Source organism: Pangasianodon hypophthalmus, chromosome 20 (assembly GCF_027358585.1).
Source record: "Pangasianodon hypophthalmus isolate fPanHyp1 chromosome 20, fPanHyp1.pri, whole genome shotgun sequence".
NCBI classification, from domain to species: domain Eukaryota; kingdom Metazoa; phylum Chordata; class Actinopteri; order Siluriformes; family Pangasiidae; genus Pangasianodon; species Pangasianodon hypophthalmus.
In genome coordinates this window covers 17,028,841-17,048,675 of record NC_069729.1, presented here as the reverse complement: position 1 = coordinate 17,048,675, position 19,835 = coordinate 17,028,841, and the positions used below count along the sequence as shown (strand labels likewise).

The 19,835-nt window shown below is 40.2% G+C and overlaps 1 protein-coding gene across 3 annotated transcripts in view; it reads right to left on the bottom strand.

The window, feature by feature from the left end:
* LOC113537897 (filamin-B) overlaps positions 1-19,835 on the bottom strand; it is a 69,203-nt gene that overhangs the window by 9,354 nt on the left and 40,014 nt on the right. For 2 of the 3 annotated variants that reach the window (XM_053227206.1, XM_026932588.3), the window contains exons 14-37: positions 18,424-18,547; positions 18,168-18,328; positions 17,987-18,077; positions 17,731-17,900; positions 17,503-17,620; positions 16,937-17,199; positions 15,913-16,510; positions 15,337-15,510; positions 15,024-15,186; positions 14,612-14,772; positions 13,826-13,993; positions 13,558-13,681; positions 13,313-13,466; positions 11,758-11,947; positions 11,306-11,553; positions 9,812-9,892; positions 8,677-8,779; positions 7,082-7,222; positions 5,961-6,089; positions 5,553-5,726; positions 5,231-5,389; positions 4,448-4,651; positions 3,539-3,691; positions 2,517-2,639 (exon numbers count right to left, since the gene is read on the bottom strand). In XM_053227206.1, the coding sequence (XP_053083181.1) occupies positions 2,517-2,639; positions 3,539-3,691; positions 4,448-4,651; positions 5,231-5,389; positions 5,553-5,726; positions 5,961-6,089; positions 7,082-7,222; positions 8,677-8,779; positions 9,812-9,892; positions 11,306-11,553; positions 11,758-11,947; positions 13,313-13,466; positions 13,558-13,681; positions 13,826-13,993; positions 14,612-14,772; positions 15,024-15,186; positions 15,337-15,510; positions 15,913-16,510; positions 16,937-17,199; positions 17,503-17,620; positions 17,731-17,900; positions 17,987-18,077; positions 18,168-18,328; positions 18,424-18,547 (4,174 nt within the window). The remainder of the gene's footprint in view (positions 1-2,516; positions 2,640-3,538; positions 3,692-4,447; positions 4,652-5,230; positions 5,390-5,552; positions 5,727-5,960; positions 6,090-7,081; positions 7,223-8,676; positions 8,780-9,811; positions 9,893-11,305; positions 11,554-11,757; positions 11,948-13,312; positions 13,467-13,557; positions 13,682-13,825; positions 13,994-14,611; positions 14,773-15,023; positions 15,187-15,336; positions 15,511-15,912; positions 16,511-16,936; positions 17,200-17,502; positions 17,621-17,730; positions 17,901-17,986; positions 18,078-18,167; positions 18,329-18,423; positions 18,548-19,835) is intronic. The other variant, XM_026932589.3, reaches the window with a different exon arrangement.

Genomic DNA, 19,835 nt, shown 5'->3' with positions numbered 1-19,835 from the left:
TCCACACTCTCCTAAGTACAGGCCTTTTCTATTAGTTCTGCTTCAGTTACTGAGTATTGTGCGTCAAGATAACGTATTCTTAAGCCAAGAGTTTAGACGGTTAAAATGGTCTAGGAACAGAAACATCCATAAAGCAAGTTAGTTCCTGTTATCACTTATGATATAACCGTTATAAACAATCATGCCCTCACTAGCCTCTCTCTTCTTTCTTGAAACTAACAATACGGGAAATAAAATGCACCTTGTCACATACACAGAGAAAGCAAAGAGCTCTGTCCTGAAGTCCTGAGTACTGTAAAACTCGCATAAGAGCTTTAACTTAATAACTAATTAAAGTAAATTTGTATTATGGTTAAAAGTGTGATTGACTGGCATAACTTTAAGCCTATTAAACTCAAATGATCAGTCACACTATTAAGAAACTATTCATTTCATAACCTAAAGAGCAATAAGAAACTTGATTTAATTGATATTTACTAGAAGAAATCTTGTTAACATGGTTTAAATACAATGTACATGAAAAGCTCAGGAATTTAAAAAAAAAAAAAAAAAAACTCCAATAAATATGATCGTCTTATTTTGTACATATGTACAGATTGCTCAATGGCTCAATATTGCTGTTCAGATTGTATATGCAGACTGGTTCCAGGTTTTAGCTGGGAAGCAAGTGTGCACCAGTTGGAGAGCGAGGTACGTCACCACCCTCGCACCCAGCCAGTACATGAGCCCTGTCAAAAGGGAGCAAAACTCTGTGTGGCCTCAGTTCCATTACAGTACTCATTACTCAGAGCTAACCCTCCATTACATTACAACCTCATCCTCCAAGATTTTACTTTAAACACGGCTCACATATGGCCTGAGTCAGAATGCACCAAACTCCAACACATCCCAGACCATCTGACGTGACTGCTCCACACAACAGCTGCACTGGTCTCTAGCGCAATGCTGTTAAATTACAGTCACAGATCCAGTGTCCTCATTCTTTAATATTACACATGACCCGCATGCGTCATGTTACACATGGTTTTACTTACACTATACGATTCCCATTTGGCAAAGTACGAGTGAGCGAGCAAATAAAACTTCCCTTTGTTTATTAGTATCTTTTTGGATGGCTTTGTTCTCAAGACTGAAGATATTCAGAGAAAGAACAGCTTGAGCTCAAATGTACAAAAGTCAAAAGCTAGATCTTGTTAGCATGTCTGCACAGCACATAATTAAGGAGTAAAACACTCGGGAGGCATGCTGTTATAAGAAAATAATCAGCAATGGAGTGGAGTGATGCTGCCCGACTCAGAGCAGAGTTACTGTTACCGCTCCAGAGTTGATTACTTTCTTATAACATGCTGAAGTCTTTTATTCCTCTTATACCACAGCAACAATTTTTTTTTTTATTTATTACTGAATGAAACACTACAGTTTTTTTCCTCTCAGCTTGTCATGGTATAGAGAAACAGGAAAAGTGCAAACTCCATCCTGAAGACGTTCCCATGTCAGAAAACTTCGTTACAACTTTACCTCTGACTGTTACACTGGTGACTCCTTCCAAAAAAAAAAAAATACTAAACAAACATCTCCGCATAGAAAGACTCCTCATACTCCTCAGACATGTTTTGTAACTCTAGTTTTGTGGTGTGTTTACAGGAATCCTAATCATAATGTTACTTAACACCAATACCAATGACTGAGTATTATTATTTTTTTTTATCCAAGCCATGCATGTTACGAGCCATTTTTTGTAAATATTTTCTCCATCTTGAAACTTGGAAGCAGTAAAACTAATTTATCACATAATGAAAGAACTTCGTCTAAGCGGAGGCCTAAAAATTCTACCTCTATCCAAATCCACCACTCGCTCAGGAACAAGCTGAATATCTTCCCTCATATAACTAAAGTATTTATTACACTGATCTCTCACTGCTCATGGGTGTGTACACAAAACAAATACCTGTCCTGGGAGTCACTCAGTCCAGGTGCTCTGATTCATGCTTGGGTTCAAAGTTTCAAATATATGAAATACCCAAAAACATCAGGCATATGAATGTGAACTAAAGTGGATTATATCACAGCAACTTTGATAGGAATTCATATTAATGCATGTCACTATGGTTGTTGCTATGGTTAAGTTTTCTGTAAGGATGTTTTACACCACTGGAACATCTTCAGAACAAAATCTTACTAACATGGAGGGAAAAAAAAGAGGCTGGAGATCGAATAACTGTTTATAGCTGCTATAACGTAAATGACACCAACAAAACTAGAAAAGGAAAAAAAAAAAAAAAGAAGTTAGTACATTACTGTGGCATATGATCAGAATTACGTCTTGTTATAGGAAAATAATCAACTTTTGTGTGGTAGAAGAAACTCCGGGCTGCATCAGGCCACATCACACCACCCCGTCATTGCTTATTTTCCACATTTATGTCCTAGAGGTGTTTTATTTATTCAAATTTACGAGATCCATCATGATCATGATCTCAAGATTGCACAAATGGCACGAGGACTCATTTCCTCACCTGGAATCCTCAGGTTAAGATCACAAACGCTTCCAACTGTGGCGACAGAAGCGGCTCTTTGGCGACGGCTGATACTCTCACGGATTCGTCCTTCTCCTGTTACTTTCACACTGAACGGACTCCCTGTGGACAGACAGGAGAAAAATGAGAATGCCAAAGGGAGCCAGTCATACCCTTCACAAAGCCCTGAGGTGTTACCCATCAGCAGAGTGCACTCAATTAAACAATATCTGTGTACAGCTTTACAGTAAAAGCTGTGCTTGGTGTATTAACTGTGGCTTCATGTTAAAGGGCAAAAAAATCACTGACTCATTTGTGTGTAAGGGCAGAGTGTATTTCTACCATCGGTCCAAACCTGCCAGAATCAGGACAGAGGGTCGGGGCAATGAAACTTTATCTCTGCCAGATCGAGGGCGGATAGAGTCTGACCAGTTAATTTAGAACAGCGATGACATTTAAGCAGCTCTACCTTAGAGGTGTCTTAATTTAAAGTAAAGCTGATCAGAAATTAGTCTTTTGTGGCCACTGTATAATGTTTAATTCCTTTAGTCTGATCTTACTTCTGCTATAAATGTGGCTTATTAACAATGACGCCAACTTCAAAAACTGATAGCAGAGGGAAACTTTCCTTAAAGCCTGAGGCATATTTTGCCTGCTTTTATCTAGCAAAAGCATGTTTCATAGACTGTGGCCTACTCTACTCTTTTATCTGAGAAATGAGACTGAAGCAGCGTTTATAACTTTCAATTTTTTTCCTGTAATCTGAGTGGAGCGCTTTTGAAAGTGGCCTTCACAGAAACCAAACACCTGTAGGAAGTTTTTTTTTTTTTTTTTTTTTTTTAAAAAAAAGGAGGTTGGGGGACATAAGACAGTCCACTGGGAACTGAGGAAGTTACACACATACATGAAGGGAAAGAAATGGTCACATGTTGTTTTGCTGCTAATGTGTTTGCAGGGTGCAAGATGGCTAAGTAAATAAAAATGTACAGTATGAAACAACTCCATTAATGTGTTTAACTTACCAGGAACATGGTCTTCAGCAAACCTAATGGACACTACATAGGTACCAGGCTCTGTAGGACAGTAGGCAACGCCACAGGTCCCATCGTCCATGTCCTCTGTCTGAATGTCCACCTTACTTGGGCCTTCAATGGACAGAGCCAGTCCTCCATAACCTTGGTGCACAGAAGACTAGCATTAGTCAAAGACAGACAGAAATGAGCTCGTGACGTTTACAATTAAACACGAGAAAATGCATAAACACACAGGTCAGTCTATTATAAGATTAACTGCAACGAGAAATTCAGATTTACAAAGATTTACAACATAATGTTACACCAATTACATCTACTTCATATTAACAAATTCTTCCAGAGCCATTTTTGCTGTTTATTGGATCCTATGCTGCTCAATTAAACAGACTGAGGAGCATAAATACAGCAGTAAATTAACAAAATTTAAAAAAGGCAGACATTTTGGCAGAAGTGTAGCACTTGTTCATTTGGTACTTACACAGTTCACCCAAGAGATAGACTAAATAGACCATAATTACATGGCAACATTTCAAGAAGTTGACAGGGAAATACCAGCTGTAAACTATTCCCATCAGGACTACTCAATTAACAGTCACATCTGGGCTACTGCGCTACATCAGGGATACAAAACATCGGCGTTTCCTTTTAAATGTAATGCAACTCAGAATTTTTTTTAAAGTGTCTGTTATTGTAAAGGACAGATTTACAATCTGCTCCTACAAACTTCTCGAATCCCATTGACATTGTGTCTCCATGTGTATGTGTTGTATGCTTTATGTAAACCCCCAAAAAATAGGACAAAGAGGCTTCTTTTAGGATTTAAACAACACAAGTGACTGTGACAAAATATTAGAAAACAAAGTAGGTCAGATCTGACAAGATTCGCTCGTATCTCACCAGCATCTCTCGTGTCCACTATAAAGTCAGCCATCTGGAACGTGCGTCCTTCTACCAGGCCCGGTCCGAACACTTTCACCCTGCTGGCGTCTCCGATCTCAGACTGCACCACCATGATGGAGATAGGGCTGCTGGGAACATGGCGTCCGTTCTTCTTAATGCTGACCAAGTGCTCCCCGACCTCTCTGGGAATGAAAGAAATACCTGGGAGAGAAAAAGAAGAGAAGTATAAGCTGTACCATTATACTATTACAGAAAAAAAGATTAAAAAGAAAAGGACCAGGAACATGTAGTCCAGAGTAAAGGCAGACACTGTGACTGGGATCCTATGGGATCTAACTAAAGTAGAGGGGGGAAGGGAAGAAGAAAAAGAAAGAAAAAAAAAAAAAAAGTCGGTGTGATTTTCATTCTCAGGTTGGCAGCAGCAGGTGGTCAGGACCAACAGACATGCCACACTTACAATAACAGTTAATAAAAGTCTTATTTTAAAGGTATAGTCAGCATATTTGGTGGACTAATAGTAGCTGTCAAATACACTTTGTTTCTATTTTGAAGAATTGGATCAACTGAGTTAATTATACAACATTGCAGCGAGGCACAGAGGAAGTGTGTGGGAGTGGTCTGAAGTGGTCTTTTTTGCAGAGCTTTAGTGCAGGTATAAGGGGAAATGAGAACGCTATTAACTAAAAATCTTAATCTATCTATACTCCGACCCATGTTATACAATAAATAGCAACCAACAGAATTTTCATTCTAGAACAATAACTTATGAGATCCTCATACCGATGCGGTTGTTAGGCTGCCTCTTGAGGAGACAGGGCTCGTCACGTCCCGAGGGAGCTTTGATGCTGGCTGTGAGCTGACTGAGGTCCGTTTCTGTGATGTCCAGTGCGAAGTCAGCAGCCGAACCCAGCTTCACCTGAGACCTCCTCTTGTTGTCCTCTGCAAACAAAACCAAAACAGCCACTACCTCAGAGATAAGTAAGCCATGTATTTAATTACATAAGACACAGAAGATACTTACAGAAGATATTTTAATTACATCTAAATGGAGTGATTGGGAATAAAAGCGGTACATTACTACACACGCAGCTGAGGTCCTCACCTGTGATCCTGGCAGTAAAGGGGCTGCCGGCTATGTGCTTGTCGTTATAACGCACCAGAATGTTGTAATCTCCAGGTAGTGTAGGAAGATACGTGACCGTACAAGTGCCATCCTTGTTGTCAGTGCAGCTGATCTCTGCTTTTGACGGACCTTCAACAGCCAAATCAAGGCCACCTACACCAACATTACACAGAAGCTTCATCAGTTCAAGAACTAAACCAGAGTACTAAAATTATGAACTAACTATGATGAGCAGATTTCTTTATTTGAAGTTATTTTACTTTTTATTTGATTATATTTTTATTTTTATATTTAAATCGTATTTTATTATTTAATTTCTTATTAATTAGCTTTATTAATTTTTATTCAATCATTTGTCAAATAAAAAGAAACAGTAATGTAGTGTACCTTCTGCAGCATCCTCAGTGTAGATGGTAAAAGTAGCTGGTTTGTTAGCGATGCCATAAACAAGGCCTGGTCCGTACGCTGTCACATTGGGACTATTAGCATTGTTGACGTAGAACTGTAGAGGAGACTCTGTGGAGGAAACACACACACTGTGGAGGTTGGCACTGATCTATGACAGGCTGGAAAAAACCAAACAAATAAACGCGCAGGTGTTTCATGTCACTATTAATTAATCATTCTCACATGTGCACAAGAAGTGCTCAAGAGTGCAAGCTATTACACAGAGAGGTGAGGCAATACTCTACTGGCTTCTGTTGGATTTCAGAACAGTTTCTTGCAAAAGGACTTGGCACAATACAATTTTTGTTTCTTAGTCACTGCAAAGGAAAAAACATTAACCGTACAGTGTATCCACTTTGTAGCATTTGAGCAGAGTGAACAATAGACAATGGGCATTTTATATAGGTGCACTGTTAATGCTGAACAGGATATCCACATGTGTAATTAGCCTTGAGTCATCCTTTATCCTGGGGCAAATGGAGGAACGGTGAATCAAACATGACTACTTCCTTATATGGTAACATGGCTATGGGTAAGGCTTGTCTTATTGACTCTATTGTCGGGACTGAATTGATGCACTATACTAGCATAATGCATGACACTTAATACCTGCTGTGACAGCTGACAGATGTGGATTAGTGACTGGATAATGTCACGGCTGGCTTTTGTGCAAGTCTCAGCATGAGGATCCTTGCCTGCCTCTACAGTTCCCATACTACACCAAGGCTGCATGAATTCCCCAAGCTTGATGTCATACAGGAGATTTTTGCACAATATCAAAATAAATCATTATGAACAGTTAGTTTTCACATCCCCACTTCTTTTCCAAGAAACATCATGAAAGGTGAAGCTTTTCAACTCCCTTCAACTTCTATGTCAACGCTTGCTGTGGGCCTGCTCACAGGAAGGACAGAGGGAAGAAAGCTGATAGGGAATTAATTATGAAGGAGGATACTGATCCTCAGCTGGTGAGAGCTGCATGCCTCTCTGTGCATGCTGGTGGATTTTAAATGGACTTCAGTGCACATTTGTAGCTCCGAGACACTCCCTCGCCCTCTTACCTGGTATGTGGGTGCCATTGTATTTGATGTGCATCTCGTGCAGTCCTGCCTCTGTAGGAGCGTATTTCACAGTGACTGTCCCGTCCTTGTTGTCGATAATCTCAGGCTGAGCTGTTTTGCCCGATGGCATGTGAACTTCGCCTGGATGTGAAAAGCTGTGTTAAATACTAACACCATAATAAGGCATATATAGTTATATTTATTTAAAAAAAAAAAAAAAAAAAAAAAAAAAAGGAGGTGTTCTTGAGGTCTTCATCCTAATGAACACTTTAGGGATGGAACAAAATGAACATAAAGTGTACATTATATGTTAACTTATTGCCTTTAAAAAAATACATTTAGGTGTGAAGTGCCAAGGAATATAACTTCAGCTAAAGAGTTAATTCACAGTACCTTAGCTAGCTAGCTAGCGAAATATGAAGGACAAACCAAAACAAGATCGCTTAACACTACTTTTGTCTGTGCCTGTCCACCAGAATAAGATCCTAGGACAGGGATATTCAACTAAAATTTGTGAAGGTTCAATTCATTGCTTACAAGAAAAGGTCCAGATAAGCAGCTCATAAGCAGCTAAGATGAATGAATAGTGAAAAATGTTACCTTTTACTAGTTAACCATTAATGATTAATTTATAGCTATAAATAAGACAAATCAAAGTGGTTATGTTTCGTTTCATAGTGGCTCCTCCTGTTACCACACTGACCCTAAACAGATGAGATCTCGGTTTTGAATCCATCATGAGCAGAATAAACACATGCATCTTTGGTCCTTCATCTCTAAACATTCTGTTTTAGTCATCCACATTTTTTTTTTTAAATAAGTCGTCAGTTTACAAATCAGACCAGAGAGAGTAAATAAGATGAAAGTCTGTGAAAACTCAGCCCTTTCTGTACTCATGTCCCTAGCCATGTCCCTAGCCATGTCCCTAGCCATGTCCCTAGCCATGTCCCTAGCCATGTCCCTAGCCCATTGAGCTGCATTCAGATAAAAATAATTTACACAAATGCATGTGACTGAATAAGCTGTAATGGAGGATCTACTACAGAAGCTGTGCTGATTCAGGTTCTGAAAACTAGTTTTGCTGGACAAATGGCACTTTTTCCCCCCATATGTATATCAACTCTGCTACAGTTTTTTTTTGCCAAGTATTCAGGATGGTTTGTTGTAAACCTTTTCTTTTTGGAGTGAGGCCACAAATTTAAGCTGAGATGAATATATTGTAGCATAGAGCAACAAAGAGACACATAGATAAAGCACTAAAATCCCAGTTTTTGATTTTCATACGAACGTTAAAGGGTGATGCGATTGCACTGCATTAAAGTGAGATGCAACCTGAGGCAATACCAGTATCTACATTTACATAGCCATTATATATAAAATATATGTTATTATATCTGAGCTATAATGTAAATAATGCACAGATTTTAATTTTTCTTAAAATTAAAAGCATGTTTCACGAGCTGGATATAACCCTATGCTACACATAGATATCCGTTATAACTATCAGATAAGGCTCTGATGTGGACATCCCGATACACGCTTATTAAAAAAACCACCAATATTTAGCTTGGCTGGAATTGTACTTGTTTTTTTACCTGTGATTTCACCCTTGCTTAAGGTGAAGGGAATCACCATGTCGAAAGGCCGGAAGCCAGCGCCGTTCATACTGCTCACCGGAATGTAGGTGCCGTCCGTGACCTGTGTGTGGGAAGAAACACGTAATTAACAAGGGGACATTTAGGATTCATAGACGGGCTCCAGATCAACAAGTGTCTTTCATTAGATTTCCATTCTCAGAAAGCAGCAACTCTGTTTGAAAAAGTGAAAGGACTGCAGAAGAGCAGGAAGAGAGGGGACGGTATGTGTTCTGTGATTCAGCCACAGCAGAAACATGCATTGGACACATAAATGGTGAATCAAACTCCCAGCACACCTGCAACAGTTATGACAAGATTCTGAAAAGAGAGAAAGAGTGAAGCAGCAGATAAAACACCTGTAACCATAAAAACTTAGCTGGACAGACACTAGTATTGTAAAAATTGTGGTGTTATGCCGTTGATTAAAAGTTCAGAGGAGACATAGCATGAATGGATTAACCATTAACCATGGTGTTTAAATGGAGGGAAAATGTTAAAAGACTAAATGAAAGAAACTTCCAATGCTTATATGTAAATAATATGTACATAAAGTTATCTTTAAAGTAGGTTGTAGTTGTAGTTGCTATCTGGACCACGCTTTACTAAACCCCAGATTGTTCTCCAAACATAACTAAGACCCAGGCTCCAGCATGAAAGAAATGTACTAGCACAGTCGTTTCCAAGGAAATTCAGCCATGGAAGAGAACAGAGTCTCGATTCAGGAATTGGAAAGGAGATGAGCCGTGAACACACAGCCATTTCCTGAAAAGAACGATGTCATAACGAGGCAGACCTGCATGAAAATCATTTCCATTACAAAGGAGAACAGGAGTAATGGGAAGAAAGACCAAGACAAACACACAGACAGACAGACAGAGAATGAGAGAGAGAGAGAGAGAGAGAGAGAGAGAGAGAGAGAGGGAGAGAGAGATGACAGTGTGCATATCTAGCCAGCCCGGAGGTCAGCGCACAGACTGAAAAGAGGAAGCGGTGATGGCAGTAGTGCATTCAGGGCTCCCCTAGCTGGCACAGGCTGTGTAAAGGAGGGATGAGAGATGGATAAGAGGGACGAGGGAGTGTGGAGTGTGTGTACCCAGGGCTGGAAGCCGGCGCCTGGAGCGACTTGATTCTGCTGGACTGACTGCTGCTGCAGCAAAGGAGCCTCATCAGTAGCCTGGGGAATGAGAGCGCAGGTTACACACACATACAGTACACACACACACACACACACACACACACACACACACACACACACACACACACACACACACACACATACACACACACATACATACACACATACATACACACACACATACACACACACATACACACACACATACACACACACATACACACACACATACACACACACACACACACATACACACACATACACACACACACACACACACACACACACACACACACACACACACACACACACACACACACACACACACACACACACACACACACACACAGCACTTTGGAATAAGAACACCACACATACTGTGAAATGAGACAGCAATTTTACTGTCAGTATAAATTGGTGATTTTGGTTTTTGGTCATTATGACAAAAATACTCGACAGGGAAAAAATGCACGTACGCAAATACCTGAATACTCCAACATTCTGCAGAGGTGCCAACATTGCTAACATGAAAATCCTAGCAAGCAGCTGGATTTCACCACAAAACTCTAGCGCATGTCAGTGGATGAGGCCGACTATTATTTTTTCCCCAGATGTGCACCAAGCAAGAGCAAGAAAACGCAGACAAATGTCTGATGTGAAGCTACTTAATAATAAGCAGCTGCTCCATTTTTTAAAATAAATAAATAAATAAATAAATAAAAATAAAATGACCAACAGTCCGCCTTCTTGCTTTCTATTGGCTCACAAGTCAGAGGTAAAAGAATTCACAAGTTAAAGCATTCAGGAAGCGAAAGTAAGCATTATCAGATGCAAATGCCTGTCTTTCATGTTCCATGTCCTTTCCCTTTCAGGGAAATCACTTTTCCAGCAGTAGTATTTTACTTACATTTGGTCTAACTTTAGCTGAAAAAAAGCAGCTCTTCAGGTGTAAGGTATCACCTTAGTAAGGGGTCAAAAATCAAAAAAGCTGTGGCTAAACTGTAGGTGTTGGCACATCTGGATTCTGGCTATTCTGTTGGCAAATCTGCTAGAATCATACAGGAGTCTTACTGTATTAAAACAAGTTCTTAGAGTCTGGATAATGTCTTTTCGATTCACATTTTCATGTTTAAATGCAGGGCCTAGAGACCAGTGCAATTTGATTAAAGATTCATTTCTTAAAGGATTTACACTCCGTAACTTGATACTAGAGTTAAATCAATATAAAATGTTTTTGAAGCCGTAAAATTCAAAAGAATTAAACATTTCTAAATGCATGTATTATCATACGCTTTTACTGCTGTCACTTGTGTACTCATCTCTATATAAACTGACTACTATGTTTCTAACCAGATGTTTCCAGATGTTTTCCGTTGTGTCTCTTCGCACAAATCCAGTTTCCACACATGTTCTATCTAGAGGGACATGCTGCTATTTGTAGCTGATCCTCACCATGACTTTGAAAGGGCTGTGAGGGATATTTTCTCCACCGAATCGCACGTAGATGACGTAGGTTCCCGGCTTTGGCGCGGTGTAGAAGATGTCGAAGGTACCATCCTCGTTCTCGATGACCTCTGCCTCCACCTCGGTCCCATCAGGTGTGACAACGATGCACGAGACCTTCCCTTTCCCTGCGCCTTTTGTGTTCACCACAAAGCCCACCTCTTCTCCGATGCCGATGGTAGGCCCGATGCCAGGGCCTGCAAAATGAGAATCAGGCGTTTAGTCTGTGCTGAGAAAACTGCTGGAAACATGCTGATGAGCATAAAATGGAAAGAATCTCGTTACATGACTATTATTTACACGCTGCATTGAGAACCCAGGTTATGGCACATTTAAGGATGTATTGTCTATCATTTTGAAAAATGCAGTATTCTCTGTCTTTTGCTGAGGTTTAGGCTCACCAGTGACTGTGCACTTGCTAGCATCGCCTGTAGCAGTCGCCCGCACTCTATACGGTGAAGTCGGAATCTCGTCGCCTCCATATTTGATGACGATGGTGTACCGGCCCACTTTATCCGGCACGTAGGACACCGTGTACGTCCCGTCCTGGTTATCCTGAACGCTGATCTTCTTCAGTTTTCCATCTTTGTCCTGAAGATTCAAATCAGAACAAATCTGTCTATGCTCATACTGTCAAGAGAAGAGTGGCATCAGGAGCACAAACAGATCAGGAGAAAATTCACAGAGAAGCGAGACGATTCCTCGAGCCAAGAAGCACAGAGGTCTAGCCATGAACTGAGCTCAGCACAAGTTCATAAACAAGGACACGAATGCAGCTTTGGCTAGATTACATCCTCTATAATCATGCAGTAGTGCTTCATCACTTTCCAGACAGTGAAAAAGGAGGGGTGAGAGGCCAATTTTTCTAGTGGAAATTATTCAAACACAACTGCTTAAGGGACTGCACTTGGCTTTAACAAGACATCCATTTCTCTTACTACTGGTCTATTACACTAATCCCTAGACATGTTTTTGGACCTAGAGGAGACATGGAATTAAGTGGGAAAGTGTTGTATGAGCTCTCTAATGGTAAAAATGGATGAGCAACGTGGTCATTTCTCAAAACAAGTCAAGAGGAGATTAATCAGCACAAATGGAGATGAACACACAACACTGCGAGTCCACAACATGTGGTAGTCTAAAAGCGATTAGTGTTAGAGTAAATCTAAATCTACCGTAAATTAGTTTAGTCTATTTGAAGCTTTTCATTTCAATTACTCTTAAAAAGTCAGACCTTTTGGCTTTCTCTAGAGAGTCGGGTACTTTTGTTGTGGTACACTAAACATGGCCAACCGTGACTGACATTTCAAACAGCCAACCATGTTTACTTACCGTTAACTGTACTGTAATTTACTATCCAGTGGCTATATCTTATAAACAAACAGATAGATAGATAGATAGGATAAAATAGTGATTACAACATGCTTTTCTGTGATATCGTGAATACTGTGATCTTTTTTATTAACTTTAAACAAAAATAATTACAACCTGATTGAAAGCTGATGTGATGGAAAAACTTTATACCTAATCTTTAAAGTTTTATCGATTTTTATTTTTCACCTTTTCAGTACTGAATATTTAGGGTTTTTTTTCTATCAATTAAAATGTATATTTTTAAAATGTAAAATAAAAAAAAAATTAAAAAACAGCACTACGATATTAATGGAAGTTTGTGAGCAATACCGTGACATATCAACGCTTTCAAAAATTGAGATATGATATTTTTCTCATGTCACCCATGCCGAGTGGCCGGCCACGTTTACAAAAGAGATCACGTACACTTCTATACTTGTAGACAGTTGTAAATAGCAAAAATCTGATGATAAATGTTTAATAAATGTAAATATTTTAAAATCAGTGCCTATATACAACATGTACATCGCAGCAGAAAACTCGGCCTTTTATTCAAACTGTGTATTAGGATTAGTGGTTTTCCCCACACTGGGACTTACTCACCGTTATCTCGACTGATAGCTGGCCCTCTCCTGCATCCTTGGCATCGATGGTGAACTCCACAGGCAGGCTGGCAGGCAGGCTTGTAGTCAGTCCTGGCCCGCTGGCACGAACCTTACTGGCATCGTGTGTGGGCAGGACACGCAGTTTAAATGGGCTGAAAAAGGGCAGTGTGGATGGTCTTTACAGATTACAAGCTATTACATACTTAATCAAAGTTTTGGAAAAGTGCTGGTTTGTCACGCTACCTGCGTGGAATCTCTTCCTCAGCGTATTTGACTGCTACAGAGTAAGGTCCTTCCACAGAGGGTGTGTAGGCTACGGTGTGTGTTCCGTCTCCGTTATCCTTTACGTGAACCGGCTCAGCCACGCCTGAATGGAAGCAATGATTAAATAAATTACAGATGTCTAATCAGGCTTTACTCATAAATCATACAGGTCATTCTATACTCCATGTACAATATGTTTTCTTCAATATGCTTTTTTTTTTTTTTACAGTACAAAAGAGCGTCTCACCTTTAGGGCCAGTTACAGCTACAGAGAGTGGTGCTGTTCCAGCCTTGCTGCAGTCCACAGTGAAGGTCTGAGGGATCTTGGCACGAATGCCTGAACCCACTCCAGGCCCCGAGAGCTTCACTTTACTGGAGTCCACCACATCCTTTACTGGCACTCTAAATGGACTTCCTGAAATGGGAATAAAAATGACATAAGCTAAATATCAAAAACTAAAAGAGATTTCCTAAGTGATATGTTCCCCGGTGCTGAGAATAGACTATAAACAAAGTAAACACATCTATTTAGCTTAACAGGTAAGTGAGCATGTCGTGTCAGCACATCGTTCAAGCAGGAAAATCAAGTCAAGACAAGGGCACTGGCCAAACATTATGAGATTGGCGGAAAGGGGCGGGGCTTCCAGGGAGTATGTAATAATATATGTGCATTCAATAACACCTAAAGTTAACGAGATTCTGTTTGTCGAAAGGTTTGTTGGTCACATTCAAGCTTGCAAAAAAAAGAAAATTGAGACTTTTTAATTTCTTTGTACGGTACCCAACAAAATACTCGTCCATCATGTTTGATTGTGTGAACGTCCAGTATGTGGGTGTTCAAATCATACAATCAACATACATCCTAAATTATACGCAAGTGCATTTTCCCCCTATACGAACACACTGTACTTTACACAAGGTTCTGTTTATATTTTAGTATTTAAAGGAACGCTACAGTTACGGTGCTAATACCACATGTGGTTTGTGAGCCTTACAAAAATCTGACACCAGTCCACTACATGACCATATGTACCTGGAATGTGCTGTCCTCCATATGTAATGTTCACATCATAAAGTCCAGGAGCATAAGGAGTGTACTCCACATCGCAGCTACCGTCCTTGTTGTCTTTGCAGGACATCTTGGACTCGGACGGGCCCTCGACCGTGATGCCCAGGCCACCGATACCAGCTCCTCTGTGTAATCAGACACAATGTCAGAGCTTAACTGCTCTCTAATTGGATCTTGTACATTTTCATTTGAGTTTTGTAATTTCTTAGTGTTTGTACAACAATTGAATTAATTCAAAGATTGTTAACATGACAGTGATTTTTTTTTTCCTCTCTCTCTCACATACTGCTGCTTTAAGTTTGGATCTAGCAACAGTGAGATACAAACTTAAAGCAGCAGTTTGTGAGATCAAAAAAAAAAAAAAAGGGTGTGGTACCTTGTGATTATTGAGAACTTGTTAGGTTTGTCAGTTAGCGCTTCCTCCAATCCAGGGCCTTCAGCCAGAACTCGAGTGGGATCACAACCCTCACTCACTGCTACCTGGAAGGGGCTCTTAAGCAGAGGAGTCTCATCATAGAGCACCTCCACAGCATGAACACCTAAAAGTACATAATGACCTTACTAAAATAAAAAAAATACCTACTAACAACTCTACATTATCTTTAACGGCTCTGAACATAAAAACATGGCAAGGTGGAATATATTCTGACCAATAATAAGAGAGTACAATGTAATGCTTTGGGCTGTACCATTCTCAAACGGAGTATACTCCACTTTGTAAGTGCCATCGCCCTGGTCGGCAATGGTGCAGTCTGTGGCAGCACCGGATGGGTTCTTAATCTGAGCTTTAATGTGCTGCCCTCCCACTTTCGTCAAAGCCCGAGCATCGACGGTGAAGTCAGTGGTAGCCTCCCTGAAGACGCCTGCAGGGTGATAAAGTGAAAATGCTCAACTCTAAGCCAAATGATGTATAAAGGAACGAGTTAAAAGAGAAACAGGCAAGAGCCCCACCCACAAAGGATAACTGTCTATTCAAAAAGGCAATTCATCTTCATAAAAGTGTCATCGTCAGCCTTACGCTTTGAAGGATAATAGTCATCTTTCACAGAGATTTTTTTTTTTTTTTGGATTAAGTGCCCCCCCTTTAAGCTCAAGATGAGGTCATCCAAAGTATAATGAGGCACGGAGATGTTCTGACATGTCTATAATAAAAGGCAAGTCTAAATAAGATGCCATGGGAACCAGGAAAACATTGAGATTTTGAAAAGCAATCCAAAGCATGGGAAAGAATCAGATTCAAACATGAAAATTCAACCCTTGCATACCTTCTCCAGCCACTCCTGGTCCAAACACCTTCACCTTGCTGGTGTCGATGGCTGGATCCACCACCACTTTGGCAGGGAAGTTTGGGACGGTCGTCCCTCCATACTTCAGCAGCAGAGTGTACATGCCTGCTGTCAGTGGCACGTAGGTCACTGTGTAAGTGCCATCCTTGTTGTCCAGCACTTCAGTCTTAGCCTTGGAGCCTGCATCAGACACAGCCTCCAGTGTCAACTGTCCAGGCCCGGCTTTGGCGCAGTCCACGTTGAGCACGCTGGTCTCGCCCACTTTACCACGCTTCAGGCCTGAACCTGATGCCACGACCTTTGTGGGGTCGAAGGGGTACTCGATGTCAGCGTGGAAAGGAGATCCAGGTATGTGGACGTTTTCAAAGAGGATGTTAACAAGGTATTCGCCAGGCTCGGTAGGAAGGTAGGACACGGAGCATGTGCAGTCACCGTTGTCCGAACACTCGATTTTGGCTTCGGTTGGACCCTCTACAGTCAGGCCAAGCCCACCTGTTCCAGCTCCATTGGTGTCGATTATAAATTCCGCAGGATTCCCGACCAAACCTCCTTTCAGCCCTGGCCCGTAAGCTTTGACCTGTAAAAGAACACCCACGCATTAACTAGTAGCTATCTCAATGCAAGTATACAAAACGATGAAATTCTTATGCTACAGTAACATGCTCCTACAGCTAACATAACCATGTACAGAGACGACTTAAAAGACCACAACATAAAAAGATAGTTGCATATATGTGGGGAAAAGATGCTACAAAACAATTTAGATTGCACATAATACGAGTAGATACAATGTAGTTCAAGTACTAGTACTGTGGTACACTGATGACTGTAAATACTGAGTAATTGTTATAAAAATCACAAAAGATATGTTAAAGAGATCATTGATACAATATCAGCAGCCTATTTGTAATATTAAGTACGTAGCACCACAGACCTGCGCATAACAAGATTAGTCAAATTTCAGATTTTTCCAATCATGTGGGAGCAAATAAAAATAATTCACCTTGCTGGGATCAGGAGGCAACATGGCGTCCACAGCGAAGGGGCTCCCTGGCACTGGGTTGCTATCATAGAGGACCTCGACAGCGTGGGCACCTTCCTCTTTTGGGATGTATTTTACGAGGCTGGCTTCTTTACCGAGCTGCGGCTCCACTACACACGGCACAGACTTGCCTGTTGGGCTGGTAATCCGAGCTTCCAGTTTGCCCTGACCACCTGCTTCCTTAGTGCACACTGCAAATTCCTGATCCTGGCCGACCTCCACTCCTGAAACAGTCAGAATTAATAATTTCTAAAAAATAATTTACATCAACGTCAAACTACTGAAGCCTGTTGATATAAAATATTACTTCATTTTAAGACCCAGTGGTTACATTTCCTCCAAAAACCAAATAATAAAACTTTTCCGATGCAGGAAACAAAACCTTTTTAAGCACAAGTACGCAGTGAAAGTTACATAACAGAGCACAACACTCTGTATAAGACACCACAGCCCTGGCAGCGGAGCTTGCCGTAAATAATTTATTAAGCACCACAAAGCCACGTGCATGTGCCAGTAAGAAAACTCACTGCTTTCCAGGCCATCGACTTCAATCTTGTTGAGGTCGAGCGGTGCTGCCACTCCCACTGCAAAGGGGCTTTTAGAGATGGGGTCACCTCCAAAAGTCACAATTATCACCATTTCACCCTGTTGGAGCACAAAAATGGAGATATCATATGTATATAAATATACATTCTATTAATGTATACGTGAAAAATGTACCTGGGACATTCACTGAACGAGGAAAAAGATAATACCTGTTGGACCGGCAAGTATTTAACAGTGTAGGAATAATCATAGTTGTCGATGATCTCAAAGTTTTGGACAGGCTGGCCCCTGTTTGGACCAGAGAACTGCACGTCCAGTGGTGCTTTGCCTGCTCCTTTGGTGTAAACAGTGAAATGAGTGGGCCTTCCACTCTCCACGCCTGCAGAAAGAATACAAGACTCTTAAACAGCACTAGAATTAAAATGAATAAGACTTAAAATGCAAAGTGGACACGCAAACACTAACCTGCTCGAGCGAGCCCAGGACCCTCTGCCTTAACTTTGGATGCATCATGTGAAGGATCCACTTTGACACGGAACGGACTCGTAGGAATTTCCTACATTGTACAAAAAAATAATAATAATAATTCAATTCCAGGTTCAAAGGTTATCTTAAAGCCAGTGATCTAATCAGTGATCTCACTCACTTGATCTGTGAAAAGGACTTTGATGGTGAGGCGTCCAGCTCCTGGTGGGATGTACTTCACTGTAATGGTGTCATTGGCATTGGGAATGATATCAAAGTCAACGTCTTCTTCTTTATCACTGATGATGTTGGCATCACACTTGATACCCACACTGACATCACCTACAGCATGAAAAAAGGACATTCAATGATAAAAGTGCTTAAAATAAAGCATAAAATGCCATATGCGTGTGCGTGTGTGTGTGTGTGTGTGTTACCTTCCCCAGCTTCTGTGCAATCCACAGTGAAGTGTGTGGGCTCGTGAGCTTTTAGGCCAGTCCTCTCCACTCCTGGACCAAACACTTTCACCTTGTGAGGGTGACTGCCCTTTCCAACCTGAACCTAAGGCACAATTTTGTTGAAATTAAATTTAAAATAAAGCTGGAATGTATACAAGCATATAATTATTTAAATAATTATGTACCATTATACCAATATAACATTAAAGGAGCAATAAGCTGCATTTTCCACTTCTCCTGATTACAATTCTGTGTAGGAAACAGGATATGAACTTCAACTGCAGAAAACAAAGGCATTTCCACTGACGCATAGAGCAGCCTTGTATTGTGGAACATTTTGCAAGCCTGTGTAAAAGCACTATGGAACGTTCACATGTTTGCCTTCCATGAGCCTAAATATTGCTACCTATTGCTCCTTTTAAACGCAATGTGCACCTGATTATACAGAACCCAAAACACACACACACACACACACAAAAAAATCAAAATATTTGCTTTTCCATTTGACACATGAATGAAACAATGAGATGCAAATACTGAAATGTGCCTTGCATTAAAATTTATTTTAAGTATACAAATATTAAATTCACAATTAATAGTTCAGTCATTAACAAGTTTCTGAAAAAAGTGCATTTTAATTCCAAAAGTTCTTCCTCCTTATGATTATACAAAAAAATTCTCAATTCATTTATACTGATGATATTGGTATGATCAGATGCTCAAAGACCCTTTAAAGTTTCAGTCAGATGTACGGGCATGACATTTGAAAATAACGTGATCTCACATTACAGCATTACATTCTGTGAAATCTTTACGTAGTTTTAAACACTTCTTTGACATTCCATTACAAGCAAATCAAACAATGTCAAAGAATGACATTAAATCAAGTGAAATGTGTATAGAAATTACAATTCTATTTGAAATAATTAGTTTAAATAAGAAATGATTTAAATTAATAAAAATAAAAGGAACAACTAGACTACACAAATGCAAATTGTTAGTCAGACAAAACTGTAAAAATACTGAAGATTCAATTCATTTTGTAAACAAAGCAAGATTTGTTAAAATATTAATGAATAACAAAAATAATTTAAAAAATCAATTAAATTTTCTGAAATAAAATCAATTCAATTTTGTTCATTAATACAATTGTTAGCAAAAGTGAATTTTTTACTCCACGTAGCAGCCTCAAAACAAATTAGAGCATAGAAACAGAGTGACACTCCTTAACGTAGGTGGTAATAATAATAACAGGTTTGCGTTTCGGGATGTAAGGCTCCGTTGGCCCGTCCAATTCGATCAGCTCGGACGCCACAGGGTTAGCCTTCACCTCTGGCACCTTACACTCCGTTAGGTTAGTGATCTCAGCAGAGAGGTTAGTGGCCGAGGTG